The sequence below is a fragment of the Thamnophis elegans genome, chromosome 1 (genome assembly GCF_009769535.1).
Source record: "Thamnophis elegans isolate rThaEle1 chromosome 1, rThaEle1.pri, whole genome shotgun sequence".
Taxonomy (NCBI): Eukaryota; Metazoa; Chordata; class Lepidosauria; order Squamata; family Colubridae; genus Thamnophis; species Thamnophis elegans.
In genome coordinates this window covers 25811709-25831436 of record NC_045541.1, presented here as the reverse complement: position 1 = coordinate 25831436, position 19728 = coordinate 25811709, and the positions used below count along the sequence as shown (strand labels likewise).

General features: G+C 35.7%; 1 protein-coding gene across 1 annotated transcript in view; it reads left to right on the top strand.

Moving 5' to 3' along the window:
* Window positions 1-19728, top strand: part of METAP1D (methionyl aminopeptidase type 1D, mitochondrial) — a 78901-nt gene that overhangs the window by 29239 nt on the left and 29934 nt on the right. Inside the window, exons 2-3 of the mRNA XM_032215573.1 lie at window positions 8243-8406; window positions 10140-10289. Coding sequence (XP_032071464.1) covers window positions 8243-8406; window positions 10140-10289 — 314 coding nt within the window. The remainder of the gene's footprint in view (window positions 1-8242; window positions 8407-10139; window positions 10290-19728) is intronic.

Here is a 19728-nt window from a genome sequence, read left to right as displayed (position 1 = left end):
CAGGGTAAATTTGCTTTTCTTTAATTTCAAGAGCTCTTGTGCTTCCTTCTATGTCCAATCAGTTTAAGCTTCTGCCTGAGGCATTCCCTGTGTTGTTCTTTTCTTCCACCAATGTGCAGGTTATTGCATGTGAAATCTGAGCCTCACTTCTCTTGCACAGGTTACAAAGAGTTGCAAATAGCCTTTATCATTTATATGGCTTTCAAGCATATGTGCATTAATTCCTCTCTTCTATTTACACAGATTGTTGTGTCACTGAGCATTTTGGGACTTCCTTCCCGTATGTTATTTCTTATTTGTTGCAAGATTTGGTAACTTTATTTTAAAAAAAGTTGAATAGCTAACCAATTAAAATGTATATCTTCCAATTTAATTTGTTAGACTCCACAGTCATTCTGTTCTTTTTCAAATTTAAAATTGCCATACCTGTTGCAAATAATCTTATTTTTTCTAAAGAGAGAGAATTAATCCAGAAACCAGATTAAACTTGTGTGGGTAAATGTTAACTATGTCAGCATGATAGTCGTAGATAAAGCAAGTAATTTTATGCTTCACTGCGCAAAAGTCTGTTCATCCAGTAATCAGTTGCTTATCTTGGATAACTTGATGGCCATTGTTTTGAATATCATTTCAGTTATTTATTTGTGATTTGGTACATGGATTGTATTTGCAACTTGTAGTAATATAGTTTAGTATTTTGAAGAGTTCAATTTTTTTGCATTTGAATATATGTGGGTGGTCATAAATGGATAGATACTGAAATAGACACATAAATTATATAAAATTTAGTTCCTGCCATTACACTGAGAATCTACTGTGGTAACCTTTTAGCATGTTGATTGAAGTTTAAACAAGTTTTTAAATAGCTTGATGAAACATGAGAGAATTTGCACTAATGTAAGTTGAAATTATGTGGTTTTCTGATTCTTATAGCTCTTTAAAACATAAAGTAATTATTGTTGCTACTATTAAATTAAGTCTGTTGGGATAGGGTCAAAATGAATCTTGTTGACCAGAAGAAAAATCATATGTGAATTACTAAAATTTCCTTAATTAAGGGTCATTATGGAATACACATAAAAATCCTTACTACTAAGTGAGTGAAATGGGAGCATTTCATTATATACTTCAACACACATGAACAGATAATGATTAAAATAAACCTAGAATAAAAAAGGATAATAAATGTGACACATACTAAGTGCAATAAAAATAAAAAATATATATTTTCTATGTTTATTGTCAGATCATTTCTGTGTACAACATGTTTAGTCAAGAGAAATTATCTAGTATATATTTCATGAATGGAATGGAGGAAAGTGAAATCTTGAAGATTAATAACGAAATATTATTTAATATCATAAAGATATATTGAGAGCTATCATATTAACAGAAGGCACAAAAATATTTTTATGATTTATTATTTCAGCAGTAAAGAAATGCTGATGGGTTTTTTAAATTAAATTTCAAACACATTCTAAATATTTTATTTTGTTCACCAGCATCTGCCATGTCTTGCTGTTCCTAAAATAAGATGATAATAATCAAGACACAGCACTACTTTTAAGGACATTTTTTTCAAAGGAAATATTAAACCTGGTAAAATATTTTAAAACTAAAATGTTACATAATCTTTCTGAAAAATAGAAGCGTTTCTTTAAAAACCATGTACAATTTCTAAAACAATGTTTGATCCACTTAGAGAATTGTATTTAAGACACTAAATGGTTCAATACACGAAAAAGGTATTAGATATTGGTTATCTTATTTGACATAATTTGACAACAACTGAGATTTTTATAAAGTAGGAGGCAGAATTATGGACTGAAGAATGCAGTGATTGAAGAAGCCAGTATGGCAAATTGTTGTGAAACTTGGCAGATTTGAAGATTTTAGAACAACATTCTTTGTCAAGGAAAAAAATTCTAGTGCAATTAAGTTTTCAGTGTCTCTGAAAAGCTCTCCTCAAGATGACTTTCTTCAACCAGCCTTTTTAATTGTGTTTTCTAATGCAACATTTTATGTTAACACAATGAAAAAAAGATTAATTTTTCGTAGTTTGGGTTGCATTAGATGACATAGTGCTTTCTGATATGGTATGCCTTGTTGCCGATGGTTGCATTCTGTGGTTTAAATCAAAGCAGGTTTCCATTTGTGCCTAAACAGCTGCTGTAGAATCCTCTGAGAAAGGAAAAAACAGCGCTTTGTAAGTTGTTTTCCGCTTGCAAGTAAAAGCAAAGAAAAATCCCTTGCTACAGCTCTTGGCAGTCGCAAGAGGGAGCTGGGGACTTGATCCACATCTAGAGGCCAAGAAACGTATCTCTTATCAATACCCACCCGATAAGATCTGCTAAAGCAAGTGGATGCAACCACTTTGGACCATCCTTATTATAATCCTGTTTTATTCTACTTTTATACAGCAATTCATAACATTTCGCCCTCTGTGCAGTGTGTTTTAAATCCTATATTATAAGTAAACAACCACAGAACAGGAATAATTCCCTATGTTCTGCTGTCCTCTCTATTTTTTTTTAAAAAAGTCGTTCCTAAAAAGTCGTTCCTGAAATTTTACCAAGTTTCCAGTCCCGCGAAGCACTTTGGCCTTCTGAAGAAAAGAAGATGATGGAAAGAAAACAAAAAAGGGAGGGCAAGGAAAGCGGCAAGATGAGAAAAGGGGAGTGTTCTCCCAATAAAAATAAAAGGATTTAATGAAAGGAGAAGGCGAGGCAGGTGCAAAACGTCATCAGCTTTCCACATGGCCCAGATTGCACACTGCATTACTTTCTGTGCATTTTCCTTTCCTTTTGTCTCCAAAAGATTGTCCAACTTTTCCACTCTTGGTCCTCTCGTTAAAAGTTTTGTGGTAGGAAAATTGATGGGGAAGGAGTTGGTATCCTCTAAGAGAATTACAAATAATAGACTTTTTTTCCTTCAGTGTTGTCCCATAACATTCCATGAGGTATGCAAGACACAGCTGTTTTAAAATCTTCCAGAGGAAGAATATATCTATTCACTTACAGAGAAAATAGGACAACTCTCCCAACAATTTCTATTAGTTGTATGTTTCCCAGTCCATGGTAGATAATTGTTAGTAGTGCCAAGTGTTTAAATGCCCCCTAAAAGGTTGGAGACTTTTGGAGATGAGTTAAATATCTGGAAAGTTGCAGATTTTCTATCCTTAACCAGGAATCAACTTAATTTGCTTGAGAAATAAAATTACAAACTTTGTTCTGTCATACTCATCTTTATAGCAAGTTAGGCTATATAGGTCTATGTTTGATAAAGAATTTAAAACCTTAATGGGGGCAATTCTGAATTGTGATATCTCTTTGAACCGCATATCACTGAATTCAAAAGCATGCTGGTTTACTCCACCCCTGCCCCCGTCCTTCCTTAAATTTTTATCCAGTCAATGAGGATATTTTGACAAAAACTTACTTTTTAGATAAGGAAACTCTGAAATGCATTCTGGCGATTAGTGGTTTAATTTAGCATGATTTACAGCACAATTTCATGCATATTTTCATACAAAGAATGCCATTATGTTCACTGGACTTTATTGTTCACATAGTATTGGATCCTTGGTTCGGTGGACCTTATTTAACTTTTATATAATTTATTTGCTGTTGCTTTTGAGTAACTATAATCCTTCATATGAATCTCCAAAATGTTTAGCAGGTGGAATGAATAATTAGTTTTTATTGTATATTCTGATGATAGCCAAGGAATATAGTTGACTCAATTTGCAATAGCAGTTGCCTTTATGTTGATAATGCATTTTTGTCAGCATAATCATTGCATTGAAGAAAGTTTGCTGAGATGCAGGGTGAAATGTCGTTCAAAAATCCTGAGCAATATTGATCTCCTGGAGCAGGAGAACCTGACTACTAAGAGAAACTGGGTTATCTCTATTCCAAGAAATCCATAGTAACTCACCACTTTTCCAATTTGTCCCCTGATCAATACTTTGGTATTGATCTCCTGAAACCAGTAGAACCTGTATATAAGTATGTAGAAATGGTGACGGTTATAAACAGGGATTGGAAAGCATAACTGTGTTTATTGCTCTGTCCTGAGAATCTGCCAGTGTAGAGTTTAGTAATGAATAGAACTTTCAGTATCCAGAGTGTATTGACGTTCAATAAGAAGAGAGAGAAAGGAGAATAAATCTTAACCATGTGAAAGATGCCTAATAAATTCTTAGATGCTCGATGAAAGAACGTAAACAAGATTTCACTTTTTGTGCGGGTTGGATTTAGAGGCATAGCTTAACCCTACTTATAATTAGCAGAATAAAATATACAAAATGATCAGATAATGAATGTTTTGACTATATGGAATGTATATGCACTATTTAATTGATATTGGTTTGATTGTTATTTTTTGTATACCTGGTACAGCGGGACCTCGGATCACGAATGGCTCAGACCATGATCAAATCGGGTGCCAACCAAAAAATCCGCTAAATGTTTCACTCAGGTCACGAACACATCCTCAGGTGCTGAATAAATACAGCCGCAGTGATTTACCCTTCTGCACCATTTTTGTGTGTGTGCGCGCGCATGCACAGTCAGTCTTGGTTCTGGTCATGACCAAATCGGGTGCCAACTGAAGTCCTGGAAGGGATTACGGTCGGCACCCAAGGTCCCACTGTATTAGTTAATTAGTTTACAGTATTTTTATTTTAATGTTATGAACCTGAAGATGAATGTAAATGTAACACAGGATGGAGGAGAAGGATGTAACAGCAAGAGTAAAAGATGGTTTTAAAAGAGGCATGAAAACATGTTAGAGCTGGCTTCAGTAACCCATATGGAAGATAGCCCAATAATGTTTTTTGGTATGAGTTTTATAAAACTGCAAGGGTTGAATTTTTACTTCTGGAGCATCTAAGCCAATAGGCACTGAAAAATATACAGAAAAGAGAAGTTGAATCAGATCAACCTATTTTCCAAAGCACCTGAAGGCTGGACAAGGAATAATGGATGGAAACTGATCAGGGAGAGATTCAACCTGGAAATAAGGAGACATTTTTTGACAGGGAGAACAATCAATCCATGGAACAGAAGTTGCCTTGCTTGCTTTTGAACTGTTAGGTGAGCAGGAGCTAGGTGAAGACAGGTGCTCACCCTGCTGCATGACACTCAGGCTGTTGACTTTCCAGCTGACAAGCCCAGCATTTTAACTGCTAAGCCATCGTGTCACCTATCTGCCAGTGAGAGATTGCATGTATTCAGTTGGCACTCTGAAATATTCAAGATGTACATACATTTTCATGAATCTGTTCAGGTATCTTTCACATTTGTCATTTATATTTTTACAAACTTAGGAATGGTCTACTGACTTGTAGAAACTAAGAGGAAACCTCTTTTCCTTGTTACCAGAGAACGTTCCTTAATATTTCCATCTTGCTTGAAAGATTTGGATTTAAGCTTCTCACAATCCATTTCCTACCCCATTAGTCCATGTACTAGGCCTATGGAATAATGGAGAAAAGGAAGTTGCCTGTAATATGTTGATCCTTGGTCATCCCTTGAGGCGCTATACAAACCTAAGCCATTTTCATTTACTTGCCTGGAAAGAACATTATGAACTCTGCAGAAAGTCTTAAAATGGCAGCTGCTATTCAGCCTGGCCTTTTGTTCAGTATTTTTTGGGCTCCTGAAAGGAGTGTCCCACTGCTCTAATTACAATAAATGGGTATATTTCATGTATTCTGTATTTCATGTGTTCTGTGGAATACTAGGAGGAGGAGGGAGCATAAAAGAAGCCAAATATTGTATAAATGTAAAGTGAAAATGTCTCTATAGCTACAAAGGAGAGAAATTAGTAGGATTGAAAAACTACTATCTGCAAAGAAACCCCTGTCTTTTTCTCAACATTCTAAAATATATTTTGAAACATTTTTAAAAAATCACTGCATTGGACAAGAAGATGCAGATAACTCTGGTGTCTGGATGTTCAAAATGGAAATTGTGGAGCTGATGTATCCCAGAAACTTCTTTTCTTGCCAGTCAGGCATCCACCTGATTTTATTTTGGACTATTTTTATTACTTTAATTAGAAAAATAAAATAAAAATCCATCATGTTTTGAAATCAAATTCCAACCTTGAGGATAATCTTTATGTCTAAGAATGTTTCTGTGCCCCTATATCTAGTCCTAAGGCAGTCTTTGCAAATAAAACAATATGGGGCTACCACCACTGCTTTATTTGGAATTATGTCCATTTGCCCAGAAGAAAAGGAAATAAACTGAGATGATAGACAAGATGGACAGGAAGATGCCTTGTTTGTTTGCCTTTCATAAATCAGTAGGCATTTGTATTTAATCATACCAAATCAATTTTTTTACATTGATGAAATCCTGCAATTCAGATGGAAATCCTGCAAATCATGGAAAATTCAGTTTATCTTATACTGATTCTGCAAATTGTAATCCTCAAATATCCAGTGTTCTGGTTCAAATCTGAATTCAGTGAGATTTCTTGCTGAATGAATGGACTTAAGATAAATCACAATTTTAAAGAATGGCAGTTATTTGGCTTACTGATTAATTAGCTTATCTTTGTCTGTATCTGTAGTTTTCCTTCTTATTTTTGGCAAGTAATCTATGTGTTTCTTTTGGCATAGCCAGACTGGTAATTTGTTTAGCATAGCTCACGTTATAGATAGGCAGAGGTGGTGGTGATAGCTGCCTTTGATACTATCATTATATGGTGTTTGTAATTTTTAGAGCCAGTTTGATATAATAGTTAATGCACCGAGCTAGACATTGAAGGACTGAGTTCCAGTCCTGCCTGAGGCATGAAGTCAGCTAGGTGACCTTGGGAGAGTCACTCTCAGGCTTAGGAAGCAGGCAACGGCAAACCAAATTTGAAATCTTGCCAAGGAAACTGGAGGGACTGGTTATCAGTGCTGACCTAGGCATAAAAAAGTATTTTTATCTTCAACATGGAACAGCGGTGAGATCTTCGGAACCAATATTTCTTGAAAGAATTTTGATATATTTCCTTGACTAAAGCGTAACCCTTCGGACAGTAAAATATTTTGGGCCGCTCGCTCCTGCTGCTCATTAGCTCATCACTGTGAAAAGTACACCAGTATTAGTTCCATCCTTGCTATCTTTTTGGACTCCCCTCTTCTCTTTTTCCTTACAATATTGTACAATTTCTATCATCTTCATAATAGCAAAGAGGCTTATATTCTTTGGCTTGCACAAAGCAGCCTCACTCTCTATTTTGTTACAGCCCCCTTTGCTCTTTTATCTTCCTGCTAAAGATGTGTCATCGCCCAAACAGAATTTTATTTGTTTGTTGTGAAATCTAACTTATTATTGGTGTTCTTTTCTGTAATATTATACTGTGTGCATATGCATGCTGTGCAGGCATTTTGGAAATGATGGCTAAATGAAGTAGAACTAGTAATTACCAAAAAAAATAAATTCAGAATGCCAGTAGAAAGAGTCTATCTTTTTACTGTAGGGTAAAATTTAGATGAAACCTTTTTTGTCATTGGCAGGGGATGGGGGATCTAATATATTTGCTTTGATTGGTCTGGAGGAAAGAAAGAGAGAGGGAGAGGCAGGGAGGGAGAGATAGAAAGGGAGAGAGGGAGAAGAAAAGAGGGGGAATAGATGCCATTGAAAGATAAGAGTCGCCTTTGAATTATGGCTCATGCTTTCTTCATAGCGTTTCTCGAAGTATAGTTTTTGAGCTTCTCAATCCTGAAATTTTTTGGTGATCTCCCATTCAAATCTGACCTTGCTCAGCCAACAATGCATAATCGTTTTTCCCCTTAGAAAATAAGAGATGCTTTTACTCACAATAGATGACCTGTGATATTAGACAGTATTTACTCTCCTTTTATAATACACTAAATAAACTAGCTTCCTTAAGGCTGCTGGTTGTAGATTAGAAGAATGTGATGTATCTTAGTTCCTCCCAGGTTTTCACTGGAATTTAATATGATGTGGCTGATGATAAGCCACAATCCTCTAACAGACATGTTAATTGATTAAAAATAAAAGCTGGTTTTGTTTTGAGCCACACTAGATCTGTGTCCTATCAATGTCATATCGAGCTATCCTCTCCTCTGATTGTGCATATGATATATTTGCAAGGGTAGAACAAAGCCAAACTTTATTTTAAAAAGTATTAATAGTGTCATTAATATGATTACATGGTAATAAATGGTAATTTATTCCATTGATGCAGATACTGTACCATATATATTTGTCCACAGGCCATGTGACAGGCTGTCAGCGTGTTTTCTGCTCATCAGTTAATCATATCTACTTATACCAGTCAAGCATTCATCAAAGAAGATACCTTTTTCGTCACAAACAGAAAAATGCTTATAAGGTAGTTTGGCCAGCTGATGTTTCTCCTCCTCATCCAGTTCCTAAGGTACTATCATTTCTATGGTTTCTTTCAGTAGTCAATATAGAGCTTTATTAGAAGAATAATCAAGTACATCCCAACAACTAGCAGTTTGAATCATGATTTTGTTACCAGGGCTAGGATTTGACACCAGAGCTTTGGTGCATAAAGTAGTCTAGTCCCTGCTATAGTAAAGAGAACATTCCGTCAATTCCTCAGCCATTTCAATTTAATACTCCTGCTCCCAATATTTTGGTTAGCCTCTTGTTTTAAAAAAAATGATGACATTGCTTATAAATCATGTATATAGGAATTGGCCATACATCACCAATTCTTTTTATATCCATTTTTAAATTCGGAAATACAAAAACAGTTCTCTCTGTCTTAAGTTTTATTGAGTAGCAGGCTGCTAGCTAATAATGCTCCTGTTAAAAAGTTGTTCAGTTGTCATAATATGTAACTTAACAAACTTTTATTATACTGCTTATAACATGCAGGAAGATAAAGGAGCAAAGGCCACATAGTATGTGATATATTTCAATGTTTAATTCTTGATTCAGACAGATTCTTAGAAAATGCAGGGTGCTGTTGTTTTTGTTTCATGTTCATTAACAGTTTTTGAATTGTGATGGCTTTTATCATTGAAATTACTTTGTAATTTGTAAACTATTACTTTCAAAATATTGGACATATTTTTGTGTGTATTTGCGTGAGTGTCTGTGTGTGTCTATGTGTGTATCCTGTTGTAAACTTCTTTGAGTGGAATTTGATCTCCGAGGACAGCATGGATAGGTTCTTATTGTTTTCTTTGCCATAAGCGAATGAAAGTGATCTGTCACCGCCATCATCTCATTTATTTTAACAATTTGTGGGACTAGTCTAAAGCCTGGGATGTTGTGAGATTGGGAATGACTTGCCTTTCAGAGGATTCTGGTATTGCTGAATTAAGAAGAGTGAAGAAAAGTCTCCTGCCCACCTAGGCATTGAATGCTATGGTGCCATTATGGTATTGCACTTAGCCTAGGTTGAATTCAGCCAGCCATGGAAGGTCCTAATGGTTTGGGGCATTATTCATTATCTTAAGTTCCTGAAGAAAAGGAAGGATAGAAATCTAACTCACAAATAAAAGAATAAAATACTGAGGTGTAGTGTCTTTCATGTAAGAAATTTAACAGATCAGGCATAGCACACACACAACACACAAAGAGAGAAAGAGACATGAAGACACATATCCATCCAAACAGACTTATATACACACTTTATGTTATACATGTGCAAGAGTATAGAATAATTTTGAATAACTGTTACATTGGTATTCTTTTGAACAGAGACAGAATTCTTCTTCACTTTTATGGGATTCAGAATTTAGGGGTTTCCCTTTTCATTTTCATTCATATATCAGTTCAGAACTCTGTGAAGGTACCTGGCTTGTTTTGAAAACATGGATTTTTCTTTTTAAAAAAGGCAAACTAGAAGTGAGAGTGCCATTAGGAACCTTTGATCTGAGCGAAAAGCTGTTGTGATACCCCAAATTTCAGTGCTGTGGGGCTAACAGGCTCTGCAAGTAACAAACACTGTGAAGTTCAAAAGGGCAGTGAGACAAATACTGGGTCAGGCTTCAGGGTTTGCCCTGATGGCTTAGGAAGGTCACTCAGACAACCAATAGGACAGGCTGGTGGAGGGGGGGGGGCTATCTGAGAAAATGATCCCATTGTCATGCTCCATGTTCTGATCTTCATTTTTGTTCCTTCATTTCCAAGCATATAAAGCAGCCAGACTATGTGACGACAGGCTCTCTGCCTGACATGGGAGACGAAATAGACCTTAAGAATGAAGATCAGATTCAACGGCTTCGTCAGGCTTGTCAGCTGGCCCGTCATGTCCTGCATCTGGCTGTGAGAAGTGTAAAGGTAACACAGGCTTGGCAGCTCCTGGCTTTGCTTTTTGAAACATTTCCTTTTACATATATGCATTTCATAGTTATTTATTGTACATCATAAACTCCCCAGACTGATTACAGTAGAAGCCCTACTTTTCACATGCTTCATTCAACAAACCAACTTGATTATTCATAAGCTGCCCTTGGTTAACCAACTCCCCCCCCCCCCCGCATCTGTATTTATACCAAACAACCAAAATCTAATTCCAATATATGCCTTGAAAATTAAGCAGTTTCTTTTCAAGTATTTATTTTATTTGGCTTATATGTTTGGAATTTTTAAATTCCCGTCCTTCACACTGTGGAAGGCCAGAAGAAGACAACAATTTGTGCATATGAGAAATACAGAAATTCTACTGCCTTAACTATAGGAAAAAAGGAAAATACAAGCTTGTCTTTATAAACTGAACAATTAAAAGCACATTATTAAACTCTGAATTTGCTCTACTCAAAGCTGTGTATCCAAAGCTTTCTAAAATCCTTGTGGTTTAATAGTCAGAGTTTGGTGTCCAATTCTTTTGAATAAATGTATCAGCAATTTGTGTTACTTATCTCTGTGTGAAGACAGATGGGCATCTCCATTGTTTGGTCACAGACAGATTCGTGGTTCAAACTTGCTGATTTTCAGCTGTATAGGTATTATGTTGGCTTCATTTACACAGTACAAATAGTCCTCTATACATGACCACAGTTGAGCCTAAATTCTCTATTGCTAAGCAAGACAGTCGTTAAGTGAGTTTTGCTCCATTTATGACCTTTCTTGCCAAAGTTGTTAAGTGAATCACTGCAGTTGTTCAAGTTAGTAACGTGGTTGTTAAGTGAATCTTGCTGTCAGAAGGTCGCAAAAAGTGATCACATGAGCCCAGGACACTGCAACCTTCATAAATACATAGCAACTGCCATACAGTCAAATTTTGATCATGTGATCACTAGTGATGCTAAAATGGTCATAAGTTTGAAAAATGGTCATAAATCACTGTTTTAAGTTCCACTGTAACTTTGAATGACCACTATACAAATTGTAAGTTGAAAAGTACCTATGCTGTTTTGGTAGATATCTTTCTGCCTTCCTCTTCCTCTAGACTAATTCTGAATTTGTTACTTGTTTGTAAACGCATATCATGGCACAATGTCTAAACTGTTTATTATATTAAAATCTATAAAAAATGCATCCCCCAGGGAGGGAATGGGGAAATTACATTTTAAAACACACATTTTTTACAAGTATGGTTAGTGCATTTACATTCCACATTTTTTCCACATTTTTCAAAGCACATATAGAAGGACTTCTCTCATTTTACCTCCACAACAATACTATGTGGTAGGTTTGATTGAAAGGGAAGGGCTAACTCAAATTAATCCAATGAGCCCCATATCCTAGTGAAGAATTAAACTTGTCTAATGCTTAGCTACTTTTCAACATATGTTGATGGTAATATTGTGGCAATATTTTAAAATCGTGTATTTTAGCTCTTTTAAAGAAGATTGGGGGCAGAGAAAAAAGCCCTACATGCTCCCTTCAGCACTCTTGGCCAAATTAATATCTCATTATTCCTAAATTGAAGACACTCTTTCAAAATTATAAACTGATGAATGCACAACAAGGGGTACATCAATATATGTACTTGGGGACCAAAAGGCCACCTAACCCCCAAATTTTGCTGATCCTCTTTGCATGAAATGGACAGTAAATGAACTTCTGTAGTGGGAAGAGGCTCTGCTTGTCTTAATCAAAATTTTGCAAAGTTCCATTCATACAGTCCAAGTGGTAAACATGATTGTGTTTGAGCTGTGCTCTCCTCAGAATCTGCATTTCCTGCATCGGATGAGGAGAACACATCTTCTCCTTCCATCCTGGCCACTTTTTACAGAGGCACGATTGAGAACGTTTTAACAAACTACATCACTGTTTGGTTTGGTGGCAGCAGCGCCTCAGATAGAAAGTCCATACAGAGAGTGGTAAGGATAGCCGAGAAGATTATAGGAAGCTCGCTTCCTGTTATTCAGGATACTGCATATAAGCGCTATGTGCTTAGAGCTCATTTTAGAGAGCACACATAGCCACTTCACGGTCTGTTTCTGTTGCTCCCCTCTGGGAGGAGATTTCGAAGTATTTCTAGCAGGACTACCAGATTCTATAACAACTTTGTTCCCTATGCCATCCATCTGGTAAACTCTCAGGATTCTTTTTTCTCACCATGTGTACGTACACACACACACACACACACACACACACATATCCGAACCAGACTGTGTTGTTTCTCTGTGTCATATAATATATGTGGCCATATACATAATTTTGTATTTATTATTCTGTCATGGTTATGTAGTAATTGGCGGTGATGACCCTTTGAAAGCTGTATGCAACAAAATTTAATTTTTAATGTATGCTGATTAGTGTATATTCAAAGTGACAAAGTTATTCTATTCTATTCTATTCTATTCTTTGCTGACCTATCCTTTAGGCATAAAGTATTATCAACAAATTAACTGAGACCATCTAGCCAAAGAAGGGGGCAGAGATGGAAAACAGAAATGTAGGGCAGTGTAGAAGGAAGATGAATTAGAATGAGCAGCATGAGCCTGTCAAGATGTAAATGTAACCTAAAGAAGTTTCTAGTGAAGATGAAAGGAAAATAAGAGCTAGAATAGAGAACAAAAAAAGGAGAATTAGATGGCTGAAATCACAAGCACTTGAATATGTCAAGCAGCTGGATTAAGGACCAAAACGAAAGGTACAAGATATGAATAATGAAGCCCTAGAAGAATATTGCAGTAATGGAGATGAGGCTTCATAAGGTTTTAGATAGGTTGCAAGGTAAGGACCAATTTTTCCAATGTTCCAAAGATGAAAACAAAAAGTTTGAATGAGAGACTGGCTGGATAGAAAAATTAAGGTGAGAATTGAATCTTACAAAGAGGTTATTGACTTGAATAGGTGAACAATTAATCATCTTAAGAATGAAAAAATGGTACGGTTAGATGGAAAAAGCAAAAAAATAAATAAATATATCAGTGATGTTCAGAAGCTGTGAAAAAACTCCTCATCCTCAGAAAAAAACAATAGACAGGGCCAAACTTACAAAGGAAATTAAAAGATAGTTGAAATCAAAAGAGAAGGGGGAAAATCAAATGCATGGAAGCAATATAGAAAAGTAAGAAGAATCAAGAATTTGAGTTCAACCAAAGGGAAGAAATATATGAAATGGGTAATGGACAATTATAAACTGACATTTTAAAATGTATGTGTTAAAACCAATAAAGATAGATAAAAATCAAAGAATTCAAACAAGAGTAATAAAAAAGAAAGAGAAAATACATGCCACAAGGCATAGAAAGCTTTGTATAGAAGCATTGATGTGTTGGATGTCATTCCATCAGCCAATGTGTGCCGTAGACACAATCCTATACCTTTTCAGTTTTGCCTGCTGTTGGAAACTACACAAGGTTAGTGCTTGGATGGAAGACTGTCAAGGAATTCCAGACTGTAAGCTAAATGAGAATTTTTAAAAAAAGAATATGCCAGAAGAAGGCAAGAGCAAGCTCCTTTATGTATATTGTTGCTAAGAAAACTGCATAGATGAATCCATTGCTAGCCAGACATAGAGCTTGACTCAGAGATATCTTTATTTTTTTATTTAAATGGAATGAAATCAGCCCACAGGATGTTAAAAACATTTATGAAGCGTAAAGAAGAACAATGAAAAGATAGAACCTTTATTACAGAAGGAATAAACAATTTTGAATGAGTAGAATATTAACATAAGGTCAACTTAGAAAGAAAGGAAAGGCTTTGTTAAATGACAGTTCAGACAACCCAAAGAAGAGAAAGGAGGTGTGTGTTTATATAGTACGATAAAATAAAGAACAGATGAAGAGGTACTTGAAATAGGAATGAGGAATGGGAACAACAATAAAAATAATATTGGATATTTCATTCTGCTGATTCCTGTTCAGTATTACATTTCACCATTCATACCTTTTTACAAGATAATGAATAAGAGGTAAAGTATTCAAATAGACTGATTTGTATCCCTTGTTTCCCATTTTTCTTTTCCATCATTTCATACCTCTATTTCTTGGTAGGTTGTATATTGAAGGGCGGGGGACTTTGATGGTTCTTGAAAAAATATGCTCTGTACTTCTGCAGACTTCAGGGTTTCCTCAAGCATGCCGAGATCCCCCTCTGGTTTCTCTGCAAACTAATTTTGCCTCCATTTTTCTTGGCAGTGAGTTTTCTATTAGAGAGAATGCAAGAACTGCATGAAATAATACAAAACGGGATAAAGAGGGGAAAAAGAACACTAAAAAGAGAATAATTTAACCCTTTCCCCATACTTCATTTTCTCTAAAAAGCTACCCTAGTTGAACTGTTACTTGACCTATCAGTAAAAGGATTTTGTTAGTTAGGAAGAACTTTTTTTAATGATGGCTTTAAAGCCAACTGATACAGGATACTGAACATTGAAAATTGAAAACTCATTCCTTTTAAGATCACTTTTGAGTCACTGCTAGACACTGGAACTGAATTCTCTTCTTCAGAATCCAAACCTGAAATATTAATATTAGATTTTAGTTTTCTATGTCAAGCTGCTGTTGAATCTAATATTATTTAACATGTTAATCTAGTGCAGCCAAAATTTTGATGCAAAAGCCAGGGAATTCTGTATGAAAAAAATATCATAACAAAAGCAGTCAGTGAAAGTCAGCTAATGTTACTTTAGCTTCTTTAAAATGAAATATACCTATTTACTAATATTGCATTGCATAAATAATGCAATATTAAAGTGAACTTAGGATTCCATATATTACCCTGGTTCCAGGGCAAATATATATAATATACAAGATTTAGGAGAATTTTTATTATTTCTATTCATAAATCTTTGATTCTAAAATAGTCTGTTTTGAATAAAACAAAGAATTACATTTGCAACAAAACTGGTATGGTCCAAAGATTTAATCTATACTGTACATATCTTATCCCCAAAGGTAGTAAATGAATACTTTTCAATTGTTTTGCGGTTGCAATTTCCATACAAAATCCATTGAGAAGTATTTCATTCAACTGCCGTAGCTGTTTTTTTAATCACTTGGATTATTTAAATTTGAACTTATTCAAAACTGAGTGTAATTTTTCTTTGTAAAATATCCAACAGATACTGTACCTTCGTTTATAACAGAAAGTGAATTTGTGTGTATGTGTTTGTTTCTACATAGACCAAGACCTTTTGAAATTGGCAGCAGAAAAAAAAAGAGAAAGGGAAAAATGTATAGGAGAAAGGAAAGAAAGAAAGGAAAAGATGGGATACAGAATTTTCACCATGACTGGAGTGTTAAAATGGAGGAAAAATAATAATAAGGCAGACTGAAAAATATGAATCTTAATTTTAAAAGGGACATGGTCTATAACTTAAATGAGGATCACATCCCTCCTATTTCATCCGCAAAAACAATTTCCACGAGGACAAGAAAACATGCCATTGGATTCCATGATAAACCCTAAATGTTAAGGAGCATGCTAATGGAAGATATATGTTAATCAAAGGTATTTTAGAAGATAGGATGATTTCTTTGAAATGTATTTATCTATCAAGAAATCCAACTGTGTGTTCTTTAATGTAATTGTTGAATCTGATAAAGGAGAAATCATGATGGTGAGTGACTTTTAACAGAATATGTTATGCTATTAAAGACAGTAAATATATTCCTCAGATTTTAAAAAAATGTTGGGAAAAGTTCCACTTCATTGAATCACTATGGTATGTTTTTATTTCTCTCAGACTGTATATCATACTTACACAGAATATATTTGCTTCTGGTTGCTCCTACAATCTAATACGATTCTATGACAATATATGAGATTTATTCTAGCATTAGAAAAGTTGAAAAAAATCTCATATATGATCATACTACATCTGCTTAATTTTGTCAATCAAAATTCAAGATTCAGCCTGCATACAAAAGAGGAAATATTAAGAGAATTTTTTATCAACATGTGATACCATATAAATTGATCAGCATACAATCCTGGGTATATATAAGATTTACATCATTTCCTTTGACTAAAAGAAATACAATGTGAAAGATAGTTGTAAGAAAATAGCTACAATGAAAGAGTTTTGAGATAGAACATATGTTTGAATCTTTGACAACAAAAGAAGTAGAAAATTGTGAACTTCACAAAAGCAGAATTCTTGAGGAGTACCAGATATATCTGGAGGAAAAAATGTAGAATGAATTATTCAGTATAAATTGTATATGTAACAAATCAGCAAAAAAAGAGGCTCATTTCATCAATATTATTTTCATGCAGTCTAATGATAATAAATTATATGAATTAATAAATGCATAATCTCTTTGAGGAATGATGCATCGTATAATGTGTAAACTAAAACAATTCTTTTTCTTAAAAAATATCAAAAATAAGAAAACTAAAAAAATCCTCAAAAAGAAAAGATTAAACAATAAAGAACTCAGTGTTAAATAAAATTCTTGGTCTTTATGGGGCTGCCCTTGAAGAGCATCCGGCGACTTCAGCTAGTGCAGAACGCAGCCGCGCGAGTGATTGCGGGTGCACCCCGATTCACCCGCATTACACCTATCCTCCGCGAGCTGCGCTGGCTACCTGTCGATCTCCGGATGCGCTTCAAGGTGCTATTGACCACCCATAAAGCCCTACATGGCAGTGGATCTGGATACTTGAGAGACCGCCTTCTGCCAATTACCTCCCTACGGCCTATAAGATCTCATAGGTTAGGCCTCCTCCGCATCCCATCGGCCAGCCAATGTCGGCTGGCAACCACAAGGAGGAGGGCCTTCTCAGTAGCGGCCCCGACCCTTTGGAACGAGCTCCCCGTAGAGATTCGTACCCTCTCCACCGTCCAGGCCTTCCGCACAGCCTTGAAGAACTGGCTCGCCCGTCAGGCCTGGGGATAAGGACCATTACCCCGCCCGAATGTTGTATGCATGTTGCGTATTATTTTTATTATGTGTTGTTGTCTTAGTATTGTATTGTATTGTATTCCCCTCTCCCTGGTTTCTGTGAGCCGCCCTGAGTCCCCTCAGGGAAAAGGGCGGCCTACAAATAAAATCAATTCAAATTCAAATTCAAATTATGGTTTTCCAGCTAAATTTGGTAAATATAGATGCTTTATTCTCTGCTCACAATTGAATTACACCACAAAGGACCCTAATTCACCCCAAAGATTTTACAATACAATATTGTAAAATGCATCTATTAATACATGCATCTATTAATTCAAATTAATTAGCTATTGCTTCTAATGAAGTTAATTCTGCTATGTCCAGCTAATAATGTCATTTAAAGTAGATTAATTAGAGCTTTGGTGGCATGGTGGTTAGAATGCAGTATTGCAAGCTAACTCACTGCTCACTCCAGGAGTTTGATTCTGAACGGCTCAAGGTTGTCTCAGCCGTCTATCCTTCTGAGGTGGATAAAATGAGGATCCAGATTGTTGTGGGCAATATGCTGACTCTGTAAACCACTTAGAGAGGGCTGCAAAAGCACTATGAAGTGGAATATAAATCTAAGTGCTATTGCTATTATATTATATATCAATTCTTTCTTTTCAAAAATGGAGCAAGAAGGTTCATTATATTTCCCATGCCACAGTTGGGGACAAGTCTTAAAACTTAAAGGGAAAAATCAGGGCTTAGATATGCTTCTCTTATTAAATATATTAAAGCTATATTAAATAACATCTATTATATGCAGGTGGCTAAATGAAGGCCTAGTATTTTATGACATCATGTAAAATTGCAGGTTATAAATTAAACAGAGCCAAGATGAAATTAATGGAAATAAATATTTAAGATTGTGACAATGAAAAAATAAACAAATGGAATAACATGAAATGATCAAGAAGCCTGAAATGTTCAGAATTACATCTTGAACAATGCTTGACTTCACAGGTTTGTTTGATTAAAAATGATATACTGTATTTTTCGGAGTATAAGACGCACCGGAGTATAAGATGCACCAAGGTTTTGAAGAGGCAAATTAAAAAAGTAGGTAGGTAGATAGAGGGAGGGAGAGAGAGAGAGAAATGCAGTAGGTAGTTAGGGAGAGAGAGAGTAGGTAGGTAGATAGAGGGATAGAGAGAGAGAAAGAGAGAGGAATACAGTAGGGAGAGAGGGTAGGTAGGTGGAGGTTTTCAGGTGTACTTATCCATGTGCTGGAGAAGGAAATTGCTGACAATCTGCAGCACCTAAGACTTTGTTTCTGCTGGCACAGCACTTGATCAATCTAATTCTCATAAATCACTCTAACTAAAGAGCTTTCCGAAAGGGGGGGGGAGTTTTTGCACTTTGCAAGCCTCCTAAAAACAGCCCGTTTTTCGCGAAAGCGGGCCTGTGTTTTTTTAAAGCCATGAATATCCTTTGGGGGGCTTGCAGAGTGCTCCTTGGGGGGAAAATGAGCAAAAAACGGCCCATTTGTCAAGAAAACGGGCCTGTTTTTTGTCAAGAAAATTGCTTGCATAGTGTTATAGAGGCTTATAGTGTGCTGCTGGGGGCTGGGGGAGGGGAAATTGAGCAAAAAAACTGCCTGTTTTTTGCTCATTTCTGCCCTCCCCAGCCCCCAGGAGGTCTCTGAAAGCCTCCTAAAAGCTATGCAAGGCTATTTTGGTGAAGGGGCAGGGCTTCGGGAGGCAAAAAATGCTGTATTTGATGTATAAGACGCACCCAGATTTTCAGCCTATTTTTGAAGGAAAAAGGTGCGTCATACTCCGAAAAATACGGTAACCATAAAAATATCCCAGGTGAGATATCTTTAAAGACCTGGCACACCAGCAAACTTAATTAACTGATCTTGTATTATCAGATAATAAATTGAGGTAGAACTTGCAATACAAGAAAGAATAAAACCTAAAAGACTCATGTTATATGCCAATATTATACAATATGATTCGTACTATATGGTAGTACTAAGGGAGATTACTTAAAACCAAGAACATGCAATTCTTTCCAGCCAAGAATTTCATTTCCAGGAATCACTTTCTAACAAATGGACAGAGCCAGAAAAGACAGTACATTATCAATAAAGTAAAATATGTGCAGCTCAAAAGTTGAAATGAGGAATCCTTGGTGCTCCCTGAGCTGGTGGTTAACTTGCAGACATTTCACTATCCAAACTAGGTAACATCATCAGTATTAATTAGTGCTAGACTAGCATTGGTAATGTTACCTAGTTTAGGTAATGAAACATCTGCAAGAAAACCACCAAGCTCAGAGCGCACCAAGGACTCCTCAGACGCAGTACATTTGATAAAAAAGAAACTTAAATAAATTACTTTTAAAGCAACTGTTCTTGTGTTAAGAATTAAATTGCTGACAACTTTTGGAGAAACTCTTCTAAGGCTTGGGCTGGGGAAGTAGCAAACTCATCTTAA